The 24,095-nt window shown below is 36.3% G+C and overlaps 1 protein-coding gene across 1 annotated transcript in view; it reads right to left on the bottom strand.

Moving 5' to 3' along the window:
• NAV3 (neuron navigator 3) overlaps window positions 1-24,095 on the bottom strand; it is a 468,550-nt gene that overhangs the window by 357,445 nt on the left and 87,010 nt on the right. The window contains exons 4-5 of the mRNA XM_064701983.1: window positions 22,717-22,939; window positions 22,535-22,623 (exon numbers count right to left, since the gene is read on the bottom strand). Coding sequence (XP_064558053.1) covers window positions 22,535-22,623; window positions 22,717-22,816 — 189 coding nt within the window. The 5' untranslated portion in view covers window positions 22,817-22,939. The remainder of the gene's footprint in view (window positions 1-22,534; window positions 22,624-22,716; window positions 22,940-24,095) is intronic.

Genomic DNA, 24,095 nt, shown 5'->3' with positions numbered 1-24,095 from the left:
TTTGATGTCTGCATACAAGGCACACAAAACCAGGTGAAGCCAGGTTACTATGAAACCTTTCCCATTTCAGTGTCTGGATGCTCCAATATAATCTGTCCCCTTAGCACTGACAAATGGCATTTAGAAGCTTAGTCACACCTGCCAGATACAATCACACAGGCACCATGCCGAGGTAATCTAGAGCTGTATCTTGCCAGATTAAAGCACAAAAAGCTCCCACTAAAACACAGCTATGCCTTCAGAAAGGTGGCTGCAAAAAAGCATCAGAGGGAAGCAGAGCTACTGACCACAACAGCATTCATGGCTCTAGACATCAATGAGCTACCAGCATTGATAGGTGAGACTGTCCTTCACAGCTGAAGATCTTGAAATCTGAATGCAAAAAGTATTTGGGTTTGTACACTGACAGCAAACTGTAATGCCTTGCTACAGCAACACCTATAACAAATGTTTGGGCCCAAAGTTGTTTGTTCAGGCCCAAGTGATTATTGAAACATTCAAATACAATGGCATAGATGCAGAAAGAGAAAAGAAGTAAAGAATGGGAGAACTTCTACCCAAAGAGAAACAAATATGATACAAATCTATCCAAAGAAAAATGCAATCCAAGATAAGCTTTTAGGAACAATAGAGAGATCAAGAGTAACTCAAATCTCAGAATCCTGGTGTAGAAAGCCCATTCTTTTAAGTTGATTGTGTTGAAAGTAATGTATATGTACATTTTCCAGATGAGGGCCACATTTTAAAACACTTGATAGGCTTGAATGTGAATCTAGCACTTAATAATGAAAAAAATTAGTTATTTTTAGTATTTTAATAGCAAAATAGCATTTAGTTTACTGTCCAGTGTGACCTCTTACTAAAGAAAATTCTCTCTGGTCGAACACCCATTACAAGACAAATTCCAAGACTCACATTTAGAAAAAATTTATTTGAAGATTCATTCATTGATGAAAACTAATTGGAAAAAAAAATAAATAAAACAGTATTAAATAGAGCAACTAATACCAGAGAAATATTTTTTGCCAGCCTAAGAAAAGATTCAGTACCCAATAAGTACTACATGATCTCTTCTAGAAAGCCTAGCACTTCTGCATTGCTTTGATTAGATCTTCCTTGGAAACTGAGTGCTCAGTTAAAGAGATATCTGATTTTTACCTCTTGCTCCTTGATTGCAACTTTTTGTTTGAGAGAAAAGCCACCATGGTTCAGAAAGATGTTACACTGACACATTCCATTTCCTGCAGTACTTACAATTATTTGAAAAGCAAGGAATGATAGCTGGAGTTTAAAGACATAAGGATTAGCTACAAAGTCTCTTCTGTTTTAAAGCTCCCCAGCCCTTTCTGAATTCTCTCCCTCACCTATACAGCCAAACCCGAACATCCCTCAGTTAAAAACAAAGTCAAGTCTCCGCAGAATCTTCATTTTGCAAACCCAACAGCTAAATATTCTATCCCTTTACTGCATCCAATGTCTCAGACTTGATTTGCTGCCTTTCAGGACAGATTGGAAGATGTATTTCTAAATAAGATGGATTTCTTAATAGTAAAGACCTTGTGAAAAGATGGTTCACTGAGACAAATCCCTGAACTTATGTCTGAATGGTTCGCTTGGACACAAGCACCTGCAGCTTAGAAGCTCAAAATCTAAACATGTCAGCTAAATAGTGGAAATAACTGCAGAATTTTTACTTTCTCAGAAATATCTCAGTCAACGCTATTTTTTTTGTTCACTGTGAAAGTGATAAAAACCACAGGGTGTCCCTCCCCCAGGCCTGTAGGTGTACTCATCGAAAAGCATGGCTGTATTTCAAAGAGACACATCTGCTGGGTGGAAGGCATTGTCCAGTTTCTTCTAGTACACAGTAGGATAAACTACAGGTGTTTTAGTCTTGATTCCAACACAGAGACCATTGGGGTGCACCACAGATGATGCTGTGGTTCATTCCAGAGTGGCCTTTCTCCACCTGACTTGAGGCAGCAGGAGATGGCCTGACAACCCCGTAACAGCCACGGACATTGCTGCTATTTACAGTGGCTCACAGATCTTAAACAGCAATAATCCTCAACATCCTACTTGCACACATATTAAAATACAGTGCACTATCTGAATGGCATAATTCTGGAGTTTTATCATATTTATGAATTTTATGAGTACATTGTGAGTAGGCCTTATGTGATACCACTGAATTACTTTCTCACTGTATCTGCTACTCGTTTGAAAGTTATTTTGAAAAACCAAGATCAGAATAGTAGTAATGCATATGCAAATTGAGTCAGCTCCTTCAGTGCCTTCCAAAAGTTTTTTTTTTGTCAATTCTTGTTCTTTATATGCATTTATTTTTCAAGATTGATGATAAAAATGTTTCCAAAGTGCATATTCAAATAAAAACTGGTGCTGTACAAGGACCCACCACTATCCACTGAAGCACAGTTATGCTGAAAGTCTACAACTGACTTCTGTATCTCACTGCAGTATTAAAGAAATAATACATAGATTTACATATATATACACAAATCTAAGTGCATATATTCATAAATTTATATGCACGCTGATAACAGAATAGGATGATAAATGGTTATCACAAGACTGCTAATGTTCAATTGATATCCTTATTATAATTTTAATTGGTTATTTAGCCAGTACTGTAGTAATTACCACATTTACAAAGTATTTTAGGAGCTATAAAATAATTTTCCAGAAAGATTAAATTAATATTTATATGGTTAAAATTTTAATCTCTTTTTCCATGTTTATCACATTTTTAATCCAATAGTCTGAAATATTAAATCAGAAAGGCTATCGACAAAAACCTAAAAATTGAAAAATACTCTTTTTACTGAGTAGTGGAGTTCAATTTTTACTGAACTCCAACTATTCATTAATAGATTGGGACTATAACAAGGAGATTGTTAACATCATATCTTTGTTAGAAAGAAATATTCTAGATTAATGCTTATCAAAAATACAGACTGGTTTCAAATATAGTGTAAGTGATGATAAAAGGAAAATTGATACCTAAATTCATTTAATAAAGTACAATTTGGACTTACCTATCAAGCCCCAGAGGGGAAAAATTCCCCATGAGATAATAAAATTTTTCAAAATCAAAAGACTGAATTTTTGTAAATAAAGATGAAAAAAAATCTCTACCTCAATAGTATCTATTAAAGTTTTATTTTGAATGTATGGAGCTCTCTCTTACTGTTTCAAAAATTTCATTACATCAGACGCAAATCCTGTTAAAATAGCTGAGTGTGTGTACATACAATACCCCACTTCTTTTGCTCAAAGGTAATAAAAATTCTAATCTACATACTAGGGGGATAGAAGAGTGTTTAAAGCTTATTTGCTTTGTATTGCCTCATTTCCTAGGAAAAGAGTCAGGAAAATGATAAAAAGTACACGTATTTAATTCAGTAGCCATTTAGTTCAACTCTAATAAGCAATCTTTATTCACACACATTTATCTTCCTGAGTAGGGAGAAGTGGTGTAAGACAACATGAATAATGCAGAACTGCCCAAAAGGTTCTTCAGAACTGCTCTCCTTTTGAACTTTCATATGGTTCACAAGCAGGCTGTGTAATCAACAACATTCGTGAGTTCACTTACAGCAGCAGTGTAAAGTGGCTGATCATCCATGCAGGAAGGGCTAGAAACACTAAATAGTGCATGCTTCTATTGCTGCATTCAATTACAGCACTTACTGACACTTTTGAAAGCAAAATGTAAACATTTTGGACTTCTCCCATGATACACAGATCAAATGTATTTGGAGGGGAGAGAAGCTTTTAACCTCACCTTGAGACTGATAATCAAGCATTTTTTGTTTTCAGCTGGTGTAATACCAACCACAGAAAATAACTCCTGCTCATCAAACTTTACTCTCAGCAGCAGATGTGTGACTTAAAGGTCTTTACATTTTGACTTCAGCTGTTCTCAGACAACAGGCTCTTGTCTTCCAGTACAACTACAGATATAGCTAAAGGCAAAGTTTTCTCAAAGCAGTACCAACAACTCTACAGAGTCCATTCTGTACACAGGCTGTATAATAATGCCTAAGCCAAAACATTTAAATGGCTGCATTTGTAATTGTACAACCATAAATAATTACAGAATTTGTACTTTAAGATTCAGACAGTCGTAAACACAGGTGCCTCTGTCTTCTGTTATCAGGGCAAATTCTCTTACAAGCAGTGGACCATTGCAACAGTATTGTGGGATAACCTGCAAGTGGCTTTTTTTATTCTCATCAATGTTGACCTCTTCCAAATATAACTTTATATTAATTGTTAATTGACATCATGACTTTGTTCCCCAGCCTTCAGAACACTGGGAAAAAATGTGGTAAGAATGATGTAAGAATCACTTATTGACAGAATTTGCTATGTGGGTCCCAAGCCACAGAAATGCTTCCTTTTAAGGAAAGGAAATTGAATTAAGGCTTTTGAGACTACATGCTCAGTAAGTGAACCACAAGAGGAATAAGAATCCTTCATTAGAAAAACCTCGAAGACAATAACATAATCCATCTCAAGATGATTCTCTCTTGCTATCTAGAGACTCTCGGCTAAATGAGAGTACATAACAACATAAGGTATTTTCCTATTAATTATAAAAATTTTTGCTTCACTTGACTTTCTTGAGAAACTTCAATATGTGCTTCTAGTTTGGGGTCATCTCCCTTCATACACAAGATCTACATATTCATGCAGGAAAAAATTCATCAAACCTGCTCAAATTCTGGCAGATGTCACTTTAATTGTGACAAAGTATCAGGAGAATACAGTATAGCCAGCAGACCATATCCTGGATTCTAGCGGATGAATGGCAAGGTTCCTTTCAGTAGATTCAAATATGCTGTCCATTGACAATAGTTGAAAGATTTTCTCCCCTCCTCCTCTTCTCTCTAGCTCAAGCATCCCATGGTTATAGGTTTCAAGTCAGGAATACCTGAAGTCCTCTGCATTTTCATTTCTCAGAAGACTACAACTACACTTACACCTTTGCATTACGGCTGGGACAACCTATTCCTTGAAAAAAAAAAAAGCAAAGAATCATATAATTATAAATCCAATAGACTAATTCATCAATAATTATAAATTCCCAACATGCTCACACAGATTCTGGCCTGGTACTTGGCCTTCATTGCAAAAAAAAAAAATACTCCATATAATTTAGCGTGGTGACAGGCACCAAATGGTCTGATTTAAGGTCATGGCTGGTAGATACTACTGTAACACAAACACTGCAAGAGCAACACAAAAATCACAAAAAGTTAGGACTTACGGCATATTACCATTTGCTTCTTCCAGAAGTCTATTTCTGGTTAATTATCATTGCCACCTACTCTCACTTAAATCAGGGTAAAAGGAAGATAAAAAATATTTCCATGGCATCTTAACATTAATTAACAGCACTACTTCAACGTGAAAGATGTTGCTGTAATTTATATACCATCTAAGAATATGTATTTTCTTTGGAAGAAATAACAACTGCTCTGTGATTGAAGGCATTCACATTGAACCCTGAGATGAAATGCTATCAAATTTGTGCAACACAAAGCAAAGAGGAGCGAAAGGGGGAATACAGAAGGGATACAGTAACTCGTACTTTAAGCTACTTGTTTTATTTTATAAAATAAAGTAGAATATTGAGGTAAGGTTTTGGGAATGAAAATCAATGTAGTAAGTTGAAGTCTTGAACACAGCACCTTATGTGGTCCCAAAAAAGCCACCTTTTCTATTACATTATTTTGATCATGTCTCTAAATGGAAGTACAGCTACTCATCCATTAATGAGCACCACCTAATCAGGTTATTCAGTAGCACTCTACCTTTCCAATGTAATTCTAATTTTCAAATTGTTCTACACTCAAATATACTAGAATAGATCCAGTTTATTGATATATTCATAGCCTTCAAATACTACATTTTATTCAGGACATTTACAGTGGGAGTATGCATAATTTCAAATTTAAGAAAGGTGTCTGATTTGGGAAACCTCTTAAAGTAGACTAGCTACTCAAAATAGACTTCTTACCTTACTAATGCTGACACTAAAGACTGGCAGTCACTAAAGACTGACAATTTTGCAATTCAACCAATGATTTGTAGGTATATAAGGAATATCTACCACCATGGGATTTTCTAGCCCTGACTCTTAATTCTAAAATCTTCTTAAATATAAATTATTATGAAATAACAATAACATTAGTAATCATTTGTTCTTCCCTGGGGCATTTGCTGTCAAGGCCAAGCTGAAGATGGATTCATTCACAAGAGGCACACAAACATCCGGCAGGTGCCTACCTGCAAAATGACAGCACTAACATACATGGATCTCCACCCTGTGCTATGAGTCACATCATTTTTATTCCTTCTCGGCATGTAGATAAATAAAGAAATAAATCATATTTTATAAACTTTAAGATATCTAACCTACAAGTGAAAAATTAAGTTGAAAATTCAGTTCAACCAAGCACTGCATAGACATACTGTAAAACCAAAAAGTTACTGCCACAAAGAGCCCTCAGTTTAGGATGAAGTACCACAGGAGTAAGAGTTAAAAGAAAAAAGAAGATGAATGAAAACACAGGCAAACAAAACAACACAGTAACAAAAAGAGATTAATACTCTTAAGATGAGCAATAGTCAGCTAGTTAAGGAGATCCACAAGTTAAATCCCAGTTGTTACCACAATTTCAGCAATTTCAATGGGTTTGGGCTATGGTGGAAGCATAGTTGCTGTGTTTCCTCAGTTTGTCAGCGTCCTCCAGCACACAAGGTACTGTGTTCCACAAACACACAGAGTCCACTTTAACCCCTAGTATTCTCATATTTCATTCACTCCTTGCTTGATTCTACAAGTAGACAGTCTTTCCTTCCCTATATCTTTTCCCATTACCTATGAAGACAAAAACTTCTATTTGTCAAATTATCAGTCAAAATTATGTACAATGGAAAAAACTGGATACCACATAAATAATGTAAGGTAATATCAACATTACTGATTGAAACTAGTACATTTACAGGCATCCATGAATCTGAAAAATAGGAAACTGCAAGGAAAAGCAAGTATAAATTGCTTCTTAACATAAAAAAAAAAATTCTCCTTTCACAACCCAGTCCTAAAGTTTACTCAAACTAGATAATCGGATGATTATTTATTTCTGTCAAGAATATAAACTAAATTAAAAAGAAAAAAGATAAAAGCTTATTTGAAAATTCCAGGCTGTAGATAAAGACATGAAATGCATGTTAAATGACAGTTTCTTTAGATTTTCATTTAAGAAACAGTATATGTTCTTTTTCCCTGATAATTTACTGCTTTTCTTTTCAGTGGCCTTTAGAGTCACACTATCTGAAGAGTCAGCTTCATGAAACTGTAGAACAGATATTCTCATCTTCTGCATTTATTTCCATATGAATGGAAACCTGGACACTTAAAACTGATCAAAAAAACCCCAATTCCAAACTCTGTGAAAGTAGAAAAAATTAACCTGACATTTGCATGTATCTGAAATTGCCAGAAACATTAATATGCCAGTGTATTTTCATGAGGAGAATAATTTATAGCAGCAAAGCTCTGGGTTTTACTGCAGTTGGGTTTTCAAAGCTAGCAGGCAATGCATGTGTATTTGAAAAATAAGGCATCAGCTGATTCTATATTGGTGGCATGAATTTTTTCAAGGCAATGTCAATATCACTCAAAAGCTGAGCTTCTACAGTGCTAGAAGCTCACAATTTTAATAAAAGGTAATTAACACAATATAAAACAAGCCCAAAAAAATTAAGTATCAGAGTACAAACCGAATAAAAATACTGTACAAAAAGTTTTATTTTATATTGAAGATATAAGGAATTATTATAAATAATTATATAAGGCATCATTATTGTTGTCATTAGGTCAACTAGGTCATTATAGTTGCCTCTAAGTCTCATTGTTCTACCCTGGAATTTTCATAAGCACTTTTACAACAATCTTTCCACATAAATTCTAAAAACAAGTAAAAACCTTCATCCACCACCCAATAGCTAGACTACCTTTGACAGAAAAAACTCTGGGTGTTCATAAGAGGAGGAATGACCGGAAAAGCTGCTCCCCCTTCTGTCTTCTACACTCTCCATCTTCTTAGAAAGACTTTACTCACCAAGACATAGGACCAGATAGATGTGCTGTGGGGCAGCCACTGATGGGACAGCCCAGAAAACAAGGAGCACAGGCACCTTATCAGCAGTCTGCTCCCCCAGCTCACTCCATTGGAAGAATACTGATAACACCCAGACCTGTATCAACCCCTTCAGTTTAACTAACAGGTTCCCCTTTTCTATCAAGGCAGGTAGGGTGTACTGCATGTGGGAACAGTGAACTCTGCAAATCATAAGATGGGAAGGTCTGGAAAGATAGTGGGCAGTAGATCTGGAGAAATCTGGTAAATTTTCAGCGGCAAAGCAACTATATGAGAAATAATGCCTAAGTAAAATCAGAGTATTATCTTGTTTTTAAGTACCAGCTCATGTTCTGCTTTCTGGACCTTCTGTTAAACAAATCAAAAAGCAAAAGACATTCAATGAAGAATTTTAGGAAACACAAAAATGTTTCCTCTAGAAGAGAAATGTGTTTGTTCCAAACAACATTAGAGGCAATTCAACCAATTCAGTCCTTGTCTGAAGAGTCAGTTTCATTTAAGGGCCTCATTCAGACAAAACACGGTTTGGAAGATTTTCAGTTTTTAAAAGCAATCTGCATTGTTGCCTTAAAAACAAAGCTATTGAGGAACCTCCTTTTCTAACTTTTGGATTATATTAATTGTTGATATTATTGTTATAATAATTGTAATAATAGTTATTATTTACTATTAAGTATTATTATATATTATTTACTATTGTTTACTATTAAGACTTCTTTTTTTTCAAATCCAGTAAACTAATGCTCTCCAAGACGTAACACAAAAGATTATGGACTTAAATGGCTCTGCGATACATTTGGCAGATTGATAAGTCTTTGTCTGGCAAACTGAATTTAGGCTGCTCTCAACAAAGTTAACAGCTACAAATATCTTACTTTAATGTAACCCCAGGGCCCAAGTTTTGTCACAGACTGCATGCATACACAGAAACTAGCAACAGATGGGGATCGTAACTCTCACCTGCTGTGACTAGATACATTTGGGCCTGTTGCTTTTTTAGTTTTGGGTTGTTTGGTGAGTTAAAAAACCCAAACAAATAAATAAATAAAAAACTCACAAAAAACCAAAAAACCAGAAAAAAATTAACCAATATGTTCCATCAAAAATTGAAATGAAAATTTTCTACAGAAAGCCTGCCAAAAATCATTGGAAAGATTCCCACTGTTATCTAGAGGTCTGGGTAATTACACCTTTAGAGTATAACTGTGAAGTATTTTAATGTAAATCCAAGCACAGCCCAAACCACAAGGTTGCCAACAATACTACATCTCTTTAAAAAATTCATGTGCAGCTAATGATTTGATTTTGAGAAACATGATGTTACAAACACTCATGGCACATGCCTAGAGCCCTTATCAGGGTGCAGTAGATACAGTACCAAAATTTTCACAGTGTGTCATGCAAATATAACAAACGGTACCCGCCCCTTCAATCATTAGTTGTGTTATTAAACGGTAAAAATCTTAACACTAAAAAACACACAGAGAAATAAATTTTCAAGTCTAAAAATTGGGGGGGGGAGCAGTTTACCATGAAGAATTGAATTAGCAATTCCTTTATTATTTTTCTTTACTAGAACCCTTATGATTCAAGTGGTGTAATTCTAGGATTATGGTGTCCACAGCACTCCCAAACACACACTGCAATAAATAAGGAAGAAGAAAAATGGAGTTAAGACTACCAAAAGTACATTGACAACCAGTATCTCACGGAATCACAGAACATGCTGAGTTGGAAGGGACCCACAAGGATCATCGGGTCCAGCTTCTCCTGGAGCACAGGACCACCCCAAGATTCACACCACTGACTTAGAGAACATTTTCCAAACACTTCCTGAACTCTGTCAGGCTTGGTGCTGTGACCACCTCCCTGGGGAGCCTGTTCCAGTGCCCAACCACCCTCTGGGTGAAGAAGCCTTTCTTATATCCAACCTAAACCTCCCCTGACACAACTTCAGGCCATTCCCTTGGGTCCTGTCACTAGTCATCACAGAGACAAGACCAGTGTCCACCTCTCCTTTTTCCTCTCACAAGGATCTCATGATAGCAAGGAACAAGTGCTTTTGGAAAATATTAAATAACAGGAATGGACTTGTTTTCCCCCTTAATAAGGCATCAGTTGTTGCTTTATTATGAAAAAGTCTCCTAAGAGAAAAAAGGATCATATAGTATACACGTGCTGGCTACCAAACAGGAGAGTCTTTGGTTTCCCTGCACAGCTGCCAGAGCAATCAACTTCAGTTACAGAAAACTCCTTTACAGGGGAGGAAAATAAAAATTAAGACCAGCACCCCTCAAACATATGCTGCATGGTTTCCCTTTTAGCTCCTTTGAAATTCTATTGTTACTCAGGCAAGCAGCACAGCCAGAGCTGAAAATTTAAGTTTAAAATCTGCAACTCAACTTACCTTTGCAATAAATTAATTCCTGGAACACACAACTTGGAGACTGTTATGCCAGCTGTTCTATATTAGCAGAATGACAACTCCTCCTTTCTTTCTAGTTGAGACATATCAAGACAATATATGTATCAAGATTTTTGACAGATGAAACAAATTTGGATTGGCCACAATTATACATGTTATGGAGGAATGACTTGCTTGGCTTTAATCCTTTGATGGAAATATACAGATAAGTAAAGGGCAAGAACGAGACTAACTACTGTAAAGGTATTTTGCATCTCTTTTACTAGTTAATAGTTCATTTATAGCAATGCTAATCAAAAGCAAAAACACTAGGGGAGAGGATAAGGGAACAAAGCAGACATGCGCTATTTTTGCTTATGATGAACTAGAGGTCTCCACAATCACTCTTTGGTACTTTTGAATTATAGATCCACTTAGGAATCTGACTCTTGGGATCATTTTGTTTATACCACTGTACATACCATTTTAGCTCATTACTGTTGAACATAGAATATTGAACTCCTTTTTTGCAAGAGATGCAAATAAAATACTGATGTAATGTCAACTTCTAACAGACAGCTATAGTTCATGAGTGTTTCTTTCATGGATAATTTTTTCTTTTTTTTTTTTTTTGTTGTATTTGAGTCAATTCTGAAAAACAGCTTGCATTACTGGTGTATTTTTAAGAACATAGCTCCTCTGGATTTTGAGCCAGAAGTCTCATTTTACAGCAGGACTGGTGCTACTCCAGAGCCAATTGTAACCAGCCCCATCTGCTTTCGAAACAGAACACAATTCCAGTTGCCTACATTCACAAAGGAAAACATTAGGAAAATCCTGGAATTTTCTTCTGTTATTTCTATCTTCCATTCCTCTGACTGATCCATTTGGTCGTCCTCAAATTATTTCTTTATGTGACCATTTGGAAATACATAGAGAAGTGGAAAAGTAGCCATGATGCAGTAGACAGTGACAAGAAAGTGCCATCTAATTTAGCTATCACTAAATGGAATTAATTAAGAAAGTATTCCCCTATCTAATGCACAGTCAAACAGGTTCCTGTATTCCTGAGGACATATATAGATTACTACTGGGAAATTAGGATAAAGAAAAGAGATACAATGCAGTAACAGCTAAGGCATGATAAGTACTTTGGTAAGCATGACAAAGAAAAAGCCTGTATATTCCTGCTTTTCTGTGCACAATCTCCATCCTCCCTCACACATATTTCTAAATGACATGTGGTTTTGTATAGGAGACCACATTCTACCAAGAAAGGGACACATTCATCTCTTAGGGATTAAATACAAGGATAGAATCAAGGGATATAACAAGCAAACAGCACGATCTTTTAAACCAGTCTTTTTTACTATATTCCTACAGCAGCAGCAGAACTGTATCCTGATTCATCACTGAGACTCCAAAATGCAAATAAATAGCCATGTGTGCAGTATATTTATTTTAAACACGTAAATATATTTGACCTTCAATATGAGGATCTTAAAGAAAGCTCAATGATAAATGATTCAGAAGATCTTTCAATTTTACAGATGAATAAAACTGAGTTTAAGCAACTTCCCTGAGGGTACAAAGAAAATTGACAAAGCTAGAAGAGAAACAGTCTTTTGCCTAAGCCTTAAAACACATAATCCTTCCTAAAAGCAATAATACAGCAGCTACAATATAGCAATAAGAATATTTATATTATATTTATATTATTAATAAGCTATTGCATAATACCAACAGATAGAAATGATGTTTCACAAAGCTGTAACTGCTCCACTCTAAATATAGAGTATGTTCAGGCAAACTAAACTGCCACCTTCCAGAACTGTGACTTAACATTGATCTGCTACCTTGTATTGGATTTGTGTGGCCAGATTTTGGTAGAGGGGGGGCAGTGGATCTACAGGCGTGGTTTGTGTTTGTGCACAGTAGTTCCCTTTGTTTCTCATTTGCAATGCCAACAATAAATCCAAAGTTGCCTCATCTCTGCAACCAAGCCAAAAATAGCACCTGCTGAAAATTATCCCTTCCAAATTAAACATCATGGGCACAGTGTTTACATCAGGCAATTTCAAATAACAACAAAAAAAATTTTTGGCAGTTTCTCCCCAGCCCTCTTTTCTTGGTAAAATGCCTCCACCATACTTACTGACTACTCACTGTCATGGACTCAGCATGCAACTCACTAGTGGCATCAATGCAGTGATTCAGACAGAGGAGAAAGTTTAATCCATGCCAGTCAGACGGCACAGGTTCTTCTTAATCCATGTCAGTCAGATGGCACAGGGACCAGAAGTATTTTAAGGCCACACCTCTTATATCAAGGGCTAAGAGCAACAACTACGCTTCTGACTAAGGTGGAGAACACTGACAGGATCTATCAGAGGAAACAAGTAAACACACATATTCCTCACCAACACCACCATAAAAAATCCAATTTGAAAAAAAAAATTAAATAATATATTTATTACTACGATTGTTTTAAAACACTCAAGTGCCCTCAGCTGTGATTCCTGTCCTAAGCACTGCACAAATGTGCACACCGGTACAGTGTGCGAAGGATACCATTTTCCAGAGAAACCAACAAATAGACTACAGAGAAAAAATATTTTCAGATTCAATCACACTAGAGATTTTCCTATGCATTGCTTATATTTATATATAAGCATTCACTCAAAATACTTGTATGCAAAAATATACAATGCAGGTAAGCATGTACATGCACGTATATTCACACACACAGTTATCTGAATGTTTGTATATGCACACATACTGAAAAAAGTGATAAGCTGGGGTCAGTTGAGCATAGGAGAAGGAAAACAAAAACAAAACAGAGGGCAACAAACATGCAACAAGGATAGAGGGAAGATGACAAGTAATGAGAATACTCCCGACAGAGAAAGGAGAAAATAACAGTAACGACAATAGGAAGGGAGAGTCAGGCAAAAGAAATAATACCAAAAGCCCAAGTAGTAAAGACAGTCTGCTGACTTGCATTTCAACTACAGGTTTATTTTTCCATCAAAAATAATAAATGTTAAACTGGTACCAAAGCTACTTTGTTACAAACTTTTGATATATTCCTGTATTCTGGAGCTGTCCCTCATCCTGGTAAAAGCTACATTTGGTGACTTAGGTAAAAAATGCTATTCAGAAGCATTTCTGTGCCCAATACTGACAATTCTAGAAGACATCAAGGACTTTTAGTATCAAAAAGATACAGGGATTTTGCATAAACCAGTGCCTACTGAGATACAATTTTATTACACATTAACCTGTTACAAGAAGGATATTCCAAGGCTCACTTAACTAACTGTAGAGTATCCTGAAGTAAAAAAACAAAAAAAAACCAAAAAAATAAACCCCAACCAAAAAAAACTCCAACAACAAAACCTAGATGTGAAATACAGGAAACATTGGCATTGAACTCAGTAGCTCTATGAGCTTTTTATTCTCCTCTAACAAAGAAGCATTTCTGATTTACCTGCAGGAAACAAAACATAACTATGTTGCTTTGTACATATACATATTTATACATATTTAAATCAAAATCAATATACATGTGCTTTCCAGTAACTAGCTGTGAAAGGAAGGAAGAAAATTATAACCATTTCCAGAATACTCTCCTGCCTTTGCATTCTTTTGTACTTGAGCACTGGAAAACAGCCAGCATCAGTACCTAAGCATTAAAAAGATAAAAATGAAGCATCTTCCCAGCAGTAATCTTTTATTGTGAATGCACAGTATGAATGCACCTTGGTACTTCAGGTTAAGTTGTAATAAAGCAGAGTCTTCCATTCTGGTACAATATCCAGACTCTAGAGATTAATATGCAAGGGCTGTGTGCACTATAAAGTTAACATGACAAACTAATGCAACCTTCACAATATACTCTGTCCCTAATTTTGAGGTTTGGGGGTGTTTTCACATGTATTGCTTACAGTAAGGATGTAAAAATCCCAGGAAAAACTCATTTGCAGAAGCTAGGCTTCAAATTTTCTGTGCATCATTTTTGCATTCATACAAGCCTTTCTCATTTTCTCTATTCAGAGTGTGTATTTGCCTATCGTATCTAAGAAAACAAGAACTGGCTTAATTTGGGACTACTAATTGTTGTTGGCAATCACTCAATGTTCCATCAGATGATTTCATTCAGAAGCTAAAAGCCACAGTACAGGCAAGGTTGTCCTGTCATATATTGCTTTAGGCTAGGCCTATCTAGAATGAGTTTAAAAGGTTATTAACTTTGCTCTATAAACAGACACACAATACAGCTTCACAAAAAAAATTCTTGCTTTAATGTTTATAAAATGCAATCTTAAAAATGTTTTTATATCCCTCCCACAAAGGCACACTGCAGTACAGCCTCTCACTTGTTTACTTCTGATACAGCAGCAGCAGCAGATGCTTCTCCTTCCAATTCCAAAATTTAGCCTTCCAGGGGAATTAGAGAAGCAAACAGTAGGACCTCCTCATGTGACATACAGATTCAACAACACTTAGAATGCATTACTTGTACTGCAAGACAGCAGAGTTAATGAGGAAGCTGCACAGTCCTTGACCTGAATTTACGATCCACTTAAATCTCAAGGTACCATTACAGAGTGATTTCAAGAAACTAGCTCAATGCAAATATGGTAAAAATAACAACAGCAGCAGCAGGTTTTCCCAACTACTTTGTAAACACAGCAGTACTTTTCACTTCAAGTAGAAAAATTATCAAAGCAAAAAAAGCTTTAGTTGCAGCCATGTCAACCTTGCTCTCGTGATTTTTGTGTCTTTCAGAGATTCAAGTCTAGTCCAGAGCTGGAATAAGGAGGAGATTCAGGTGATTTTTACTTACTTCCAACATTTTGGGAGGAATTCTGGCTATTCTTTTTTTAGTCTTTATTATATGAAGAAGAATATCGAAGAATAGTGAAGAATTCCATAGGAAGTGCAAGTTCAAGGGAAGGGGAACAATAAAAGAGGCATTTCCTCTAAATGTATGGTTTGATAAAGGATAATCAATAAAATTTAGGAAAATACTTTCAAAATCAGCAAGCAGGATAGCTAAGTGCTAATGCACTCATTATGGAACCTATCACAAAGCTGAGATTTCAAGCAGCAGAAACCTCAAAGTTCCTTTTGGAGGTATGATCTTCGTGAAGCTGGGGGATAAAATTCCCAAAACAATGTCACAGTGCAAGAGAAGAGATGAGCTAGAAGGCCAAGCTCAGATTCTCCACTGTAGTGTCATATGCAACTGCTTCTCAAGCTAATGCTCCTTCTTAGAAGACAAAAGATAGGACAAGGTTGCTGATTAGTTCAGCATTTAATCCTTGAAGTTCATAACATTTTCCCAGATGATGATCTCAGGATAAAACCAGACAAACAAATATTATTGAGAACAGTTTGAAAAATAACAATGCTAAGAGCAAGAAAATACTAAATAACAATTACAGTGATTTCCTCTCTTTGTAGTGACACTGTAGAGAAACAGCAACAAAAAAGAAAGCTTCATTTACTTGCCTAGCTATTTATTATCACTTAAAATATTCTTTGTACTGAGGCTAATAAAAGCTTTGTTTTAAAAAAGTAGAAGAAATAGCAATCAAAAAACAGGATTTATAGTATAAAGTCATTAATTTTCTTTTCTACTTGACATATTTAAACCTTGCAGGTAGTTTTTAACCACGAAGATGTCCTAGGGAATCTTGTGCAATCATGAGATACTAACTTCATTAATTTCACTGTTTTCTGCTTCTTAGCCATTGTATCTTACTCTAAATCAGAGAAGACCATTTGAGACACAACACTTAAATCTACCTTTGCAATGTAGTAGAGATTGGAAACTGCGTCCTTAGCACTGGGTGAAGACCAAGGCCAGTCAACCTGTTTATTTTTTCAGTGGGGAGAGGGAGGGAAGTAATCAACCCAAGTGAGAAGCCACTTTCTTCTCTCAACTCTGTAGTGCATATCCCATGCCATGCTGTGTACATACATATAGAACAGTATTCATTTCAGCTATCTGATTACCCAAAAATCTGCCAGCAGTAACAGCTGCAAAGCAGCTGATCTTCCAACCAGGCAGTGATGACACCCTGCACAACTTTTACTTGGTAGTCCTGAATAAAACCAAGTTTTATTCAGTTATCAGGCATACATTAACAGCAACAACTGTAAGACCAAACTGCTAGTGATTGAAAAAGAAAGCAACCGTCTACAAAACCAAGACATACTAGAAAAATATAATGAAAAAAAATCAGCTAGCCAGTATCATTTTAAGAAAAGAATTCATTTAAACAGTATTTCACTTCCTAGCTGGTTCAGTGCAGCACTAGGACAAAATACTTCTCTGTAATCAAGTCTTGCAAATAGTGGCTTGGGGAAGGCAATGAAAAAAATATAAAAGAGAAACATGTACAATCTTATTTACATCATGGGTCTCCAAAAGGAAAAAAAAGCCCTGTTAATATGCAGCAGAGGACATGAGTTTACTTTATAAATTATTAAATATGGATTCATATTCCATAAGATGATATTTAACGTCATTTATTAAGACTTTAAAGGTTCTGTGGTTTTGGTTTCTTTTTTTTTTTTTTTTAACTAGAACTTCCCTAGCAGTGTGCACAGAACAATTTCAGAAAGCGAGAAGAGTCAGGTGGTGGGGCCCCAGGGAGGTTTGATAGACTGGGAGATAATTCATGTCTTTCTAGCAAAGCTTTTGAAACAGAAAACACATGGAATATGGAGGGAGAAAGCTTAAGGGAAGGAATGACAGAGGTAATGTATGACAAGCTGATATAGAAAAGCAACTGTAGTTTTATCCCTACAGCCCATTACTTCTTATCAGCTGTTTTGGCTCTTATCTGTGCCTAATTCTCGGGTGTCAAAGTAAAAAAGCAAAAAAAGAACAAGTATTTTCCCTGAGCTCTGATGACCCCTCACTATTCCCATGCTGCACTATTTTTTGGTTAAAATACTTATATGTCCTGAAAAACACCCCACAAAATCCCTGCCACTTGTTGTGCAATATGGGATAACAGTGAGCATAGAGCCTAATGAATCAGTGATTCTTCAGCAGTTCTGCAGACCTCTGTTGTTTGCAAAGCATCCCTTGTCAGACAGATGAGCAGATGGACAAGAACTGCACAGAATATACATGTATATATACATATATGTAGGAGTGACTGGGGTGTCACAGGAGAAGGAATAGATATTTCAGTTAGAGCAGCCTTGGAGAAATAAAACAAAATGGGAGACATCAACCTTTTTGTTCACATAACAAGCAACATCATTCAGATCCCATGTCTTCAAATGAAAATGCACTATTAAACAAGAATAGCAACAACTCTGGCCTGCCAAAGATTTCATACCACTATTTTTCAAAGCAGTTGTTGGATGACTACAGATTCAGCTATAAAAATGAAAACTGAGGTGTGAAAATGGGGAGCACAGACACAGCAGTAGTAGAGTGTTCATGAGAATAAATTATTCTTCTGGTCCAACTGCCTCATGAGGATGACATCTGATTTTCCTGAAATGCTGTCCTGTGCACTGAATATTGAGTAGGACAAAGGAGACAGGGGACAGAGGAACAGTGTGATGTACATGCTGATTATTCCTGTTATATCTGTCCCTTCTAAACCTTCTCTCTTGATTTTTTGTTTTAAAGAATTGTGTATCAAGACTGCCTGATGCTTTCAACAGTAAACTATTATTTTACCCTACCAAGCAAAACCTGACCAATTACTGGACTTCTAATTAATCTCCAAATGGCTACCAAGGAGATCAGTAAAACATCTAACACAAGGCTTGCTTGCCATTCCTGCTAATTAGTTACATTTAATTGTTGTCCAGTAATAGAGTCTTGGTGTCTATTTGAAAGTCCCTCCAGGTACAGTGGCTCACCTGCCTACCAAAAGACAGATAAGAAAACAGTGTCATTTGTTGTGAAAACAACAGGAATTCTTATACATTCTCATATTCAGCTTCAAAGCATATATTTGCAGAGGAGGTGGTGCAGTGCTAAAAACTTTGCTCTATCTTCATTTGGTTTGAATCTGCCTCTAAACAGAAAAATCAAGGCCTTTTGTCAAGAGAGTTTAAAGGAAATTTGATGAAAAACTATCCCTGGGAGCACTGTGGGTGTGCAGAATTCCAAGGCATGGGCAAGATGTGCAGAGGTACGAAGTCTCCTATTTTGGAAACAAGAAATTCTGCAAGAGTATAATTCCTACTGTATTCTGCATAATAGATTTCAAATCCAGACACACATCTTTTCTTGTAAGTCAGTATAGGGTCTCAGAGGGCTTGTCTGAAACACCCTAGACATAGTGGAACAGAAAGCAGTAAACTATTTGGCAGACAAAGCAGATAAACAAAAAATTTAGGCACAGAGTATTATTTGTTACTGGGAAACATGTTGTACATTCCTGTATTTCTGAAACAATTTCACAGATTTACACGTGATCAAGTGCAGGAATGATACTTGGGGGTACGGCCACGTGTGTTGTTTATTTGTGTGCTGCCTCACAGACATCTGCACAGCCACAGAGAGCCACAGCCAGGCTCCCACCCCCAGGCTCCACACTTAACAGGGCCACAGCAGCAGCATCATTCTAAGGCTTAGCTTTCCCCGCCTGCAGCAAGCAGGTGTTTTTTGAAGATAGAATGCAACCTGGATAGTCTGTCAAAGAAATGGCCACAATGGGACTTTTCTGTAAGGAAAACATTAAAATTAAATGAGTGGAGTAGTCAGGAAATTTTGAACGTGCATTTTGGAGATTGGCTAGCATACACCACGTATGTGGCAGAATATTACAAATTGCAACATTGATTTTGAAAACAGAACCCTTCTGAACAATTAGAGATAGAGAAGACAGCCCCTTTCAGGTTTTAAAATGCTAATTTTAAAGAAGTTGCCTCGATAAATCTGTTGTTCAAAAGGCTAGTTTTCGGCTCTCTCTGCCATGTGCTAAAATCATGAACTTGCATACCATACTGTAAACAGCAATATATGGACCTGCTCCTCATTGACATTTCTGTCCTAAAGCCTTCAGATTCATCATACTGATTTAATAAGGAATTACAATACACTGTGGAAAGGGCAAACATGCAGAGGCAGAGCATTTAACCTGAAATATCTAAGTGGATGAAGCAGTATGGCTGGCACATCAAGCCTGGAGGAAGAAAAGGCTTCTTTTGGACAGAGTTTCCATGGACAGATGGTCCTTGGGCAGACAGAAAAGATGGACATCCCAGAACTACCTGGGGTGCCCAGTTTCCTGAGACTTTGCATCCAGACAGAAGAATTTGCAGAGGGAAGGCCTATGCCTGTTTTCTGTAAGAGGTCAAATTAATTAAATACAATCATCTTTCTAAAACCTTCTTCCTCTCTGCTCTATTAGCCTGTCTACCTCCTTTTTCCAACACTTCAACCACAAAAATCAGACTACTGCTTCCACATGGCTACTAAACTAAAGCTCTAACTTCATGACTAAGCTTCATCTTTTACTGTGAGCATCAGCCCAGTGACACATGCCAGTCCCACAAATATAAGCAAGCCATTGCCAGAAATCAATGCAAGTGTCATTGCATCTTGCAGCTACACGAAGAATAAGGAACTGGACAGTCCTGCAGCCACAAGAGAAGTATGCACCTATTTAAAAGGAAGGTGATAACTTTTGATGGGTTTTGAGGTAAGGAGTATATTTGAGTGTCATACATACTAGCAACGTGAAAAATTATTTCAAGATAGTTGTTCACGCCTAAATCCAGACCACAGAAATGTAACCCTATGCTATTATGTATATAGCATAGATATGAAATTATTAGAAAAGTTACATCCCAAAGCACAGTCTGCATTTTTAAAGCTACCTGAGAAGTCTTATATGAAGCTTTTTTCTCAATTTGACTTTTCTCCTAAATTGCTCATGCAGAAAACAGTAACAGTATGTTCTGCAGCAACACAAAAATTGAGTCTTTTCAGAATGCAATATTTTTTATTTGCTGAAAGGACATAAGGTGTGCAAGACATTCAGCTTGACTCTTGCCTAGTGTGATTTAGGTAGTATGCAACTAAGGTACTCATGTCAGCCAGTAAGTCAGCCAATATTTCCTAAAGTGGTAAAATGTAAAATTATGTAAAAATTTGATTTAGAGACAATACAGCAAAAAGAGATGGCCAAATCACTACTACTACTTATGTTTCACCACTACCTATAAACCTTTCTTTTTTTTTTAAATATCGGCCTTTTATAATGATACTAGCATATCAGTGATATTCAATTTGTAGTAAAGGTCCCTGAATGAAACTACAACTAACAAGACTTCTGTTTATTATCATCACATTTACTTCTTCAGCACCAACCACAGCACAAAAGCAGAGCCTTTGCTGGTTATTGCACAGTTCTACAGAGGGATCAAATATCTGCAGACTGGCTCAAAGAAAAGATTTGACCTTGAGGTACAACAGATGCTCTTTGAAACAAAACTTCCCCTCCTACACAATCCAAAGAGCTCGTGTCTAAGAGTGAATCTGCAGGTATTAGGCATGAAGGGAAAAAAATTCTTTTGAAATAGGAGGGGGGTCGGAGGAAAAGGGGACTCTGGGTTCCAGGTCACATAATAATGGTTCAAAAGACAGTTCACCAGATGGTGAGATTAATGCTAACATTTCTCAGCTTTTCTTTTGTCCCACAGAAGGGTGGGAATTATGAAGGGGAGAAAGTACCATGTTTTGAACTAATTATCATTTATCATATACCTCTCTCCTCCATTAAAAAAATGCTCAAAGGTTGAATATATATTTTCTGTAATAATTTCATCCTGTGTGTTATGACGGCATATTACCTAAATTATCTGCGCTTTAGAGGGTTATTGGCTATGACTGAATTACTTAGATTAGCATATACAAATCTCAGAGACACTAAAAGCAAGTATTTGATTTTATAGGTCTTACAATTGTTTTATGTTGTCCATAAACTACACCAATTTTGATTTTTTCCCAAATAAGATCAAAAATATTTAAAACATTAGACAAACATTCATACCAAAAATTAAAAAATAAATACTCAAGCCAGAAGCATGTGTTTTAAGTCTGTGTAATAACAAAGCATGTAACCTGCACTTCAATACATTATTTGGACAGTCCCACTAAACCTGTGCAATAAGTCAAAGAGGCCAGTAAATCTCACTTCAAGGCATTGCATGAAGCACATCACAGCCTCAGATGCTACATCAGAACATATTCTCTCTGCTGGCTGCCAATCAGGGCAGGCCTTACCTTAGAACCCAGGCAAAAAGAAAATTAGAGCATTTTGAACTTTTAATAAACTAGAGATTGAGAAAACCCACAAAACAAAGCCAGCAAAAATCTTTTTTTCTGAAAAAAATTCATTAATTTAATACCAAAAGACCAATAAAGCATGGGTCCTTCTATTATCCCCATAAAGCTTAAGACAGCAAACTGAGGTTTATGAAGTAATCATGAGCGGTATCTTCAGACCATAGTATGAGTAAATAAAGAGCGTGAACTTGGAAGGTGAGATTTTTCGGAGAGTGTTGCAGAAGTGGGATTTCTGAAAGAACTACCCATATATAGAAGTATTAGTTAAACTGCCTTAGATACTGAAGGATGAAAATTGAATACATTATGCAGAACTATGTGTGGGACAGAATAAGGAGGGTCTACCCATGCATCCACAGTCAAAAACAAAGATCTCACCCTGTCTAAGGCTGATGTCAGATTTTTGCTTCAGGTCAGCAAGTGCAGGTTTTGACAGACAGTTTGCTAGACAAATTCTGGGAGTTCTCTGTATTGCAATATCATGTGAGCATAGCAAACTACTTAATCCTCAAAACGCACTTATTTCTAGTTTACCGAAAATCATCAAAGAGTTTGCAAGTCATTCAAATATAATTAAGTAATTAAAAATAATCTTACCTTCTTTTGATCTTCTAGTTTATGACTTAATGGATTCCTTCCATGTTTGTTCATCTCTGAAGATAAATCCATCACATTCATTCCTTGCCCTTCAAAATGAAATCGGTTCAGCAATGCAGCAAACTAATCCAAAAAGCAGGGGCTACAAACACAGAAACATGGTGCTTTTTTCCATCACACACCATCTCTGAACATCAACGACTTGGAGAAATGACTAAGAAATGCATCGATTGAGCTGAGGAAAACTTTGCAGTTCACTCTTGAGACTTTCCAAATCACCATAGCGTTCTTAAAAGATGATGCTTAAGAAGAGAAATGTTCATCTACCACTTTTAACTCCAACTGCTATCTGTATCTTTCTTCACAGGTTTCCATTTTACAGGAGGTTACATCCTGACTGTGAACCTGTTGAGATAAAAAATAAAAAAATCAAGATTAATTTACAATTTTCTGACACTCTTTATATTATCTTTCCTCATTAGTGCGTGCGGATTTTGTGTGGTTTTGGGTTGAGGTGGGGTGGGGTTTTTGGTTTTTTGGGGTTTTTTTTGGTTGGTTAGTTTTGGTTTGGTTTTTCAGATTTATTCATTTTTGTTAAGTGGTACTGGAGTTTCATTTAGTACTTGGCAGGATGAAGTAATATATGATCCCATTTATTCCCCTCTGCATCCCATCTGTGAGCACACAGAGCATTCACTGAGAACAGCTAGTGAGTTCCAGCTACCAATGGAAATGTAAAGTTATAGGAAAGAGAAAAGCAAAGACTATTTGCTAAAATACTGAAAACACTAAATTAAAAATGGACCAAAAAAAAAAATCCTCCTTAAAATGCCAACTCCCACCTCAAAGCTTTTTTATTGTGATCCAGTTACAAACAGGAAAAAGGCACAAGGGTGAGATATACCCAAAAATGAGACAAAATCAAGAGATAAATATTGATACAAAGAAGCACTGACAGCACAGTACCTGTGAGATAAAATTTCTTCCCCAAAGAGTGTTCCAACAACAAACAAAATTATATTTATTCTCAACACCACAATGTGAGGCACCTATTCTCATCCATATTTATCTTCACATCCAATTGAACATGACAGCAATAAAGGACTAATCAAGCAATAAGAAAAAATCCTTTACAAAAATAACTAGAAACAGAAGACACATTTGCCTTGGGAAATCACAGGAATATGAACAAGAGTACACTAAGCTGCTATATGAGAGAACATATACCCAGACAGCTTGTTACCTAAGCACCACTTAAGCCTGATACACCTTACCTCAAAATCAAATGAATTTTCCTTGCTATTCTAACTTTTGAGAATCACCTCCTTCTGCAGATAAGCAGTGTATTACAAACACACTCACCAAAGGAAACTCAAATGGTTAGAGACCATTTTTCTATTCATTATTTAGAGCGTCCTGAGGAAAGTCACTGAAATAAAAGCAAGACTAAGGTGTTAACTGCCCATAAAATAGGAAGTAGTCATTAAAACTATGCTGTTAAAAACTCCATAAATTTATGATTTTATTGGATTAAGAAGTAAATCATATTCAAAAGTATACT

The sequence above is a fragment of the Zonotrichia leucophrys genome, chromosome 1A, assembly GCF_028769735.1.
Source record: "Zonotrichia leucophrys gambelii isolate GWCS_2022_RI chromosome 1A, RI_Zleu_2.0, whole genome shotgun sequence".
Lineage (NCBI taxonomy): Eukaryota > Metazoa > Chordata > Aves > Passeriformes > Passerellidae > Zonotrichia > Zonotrichia leucophrys.
Note: the sequence above shows the minus strand (reverse complement) of the source record. Positions and strands in the feature narration are given on the sequence as shown.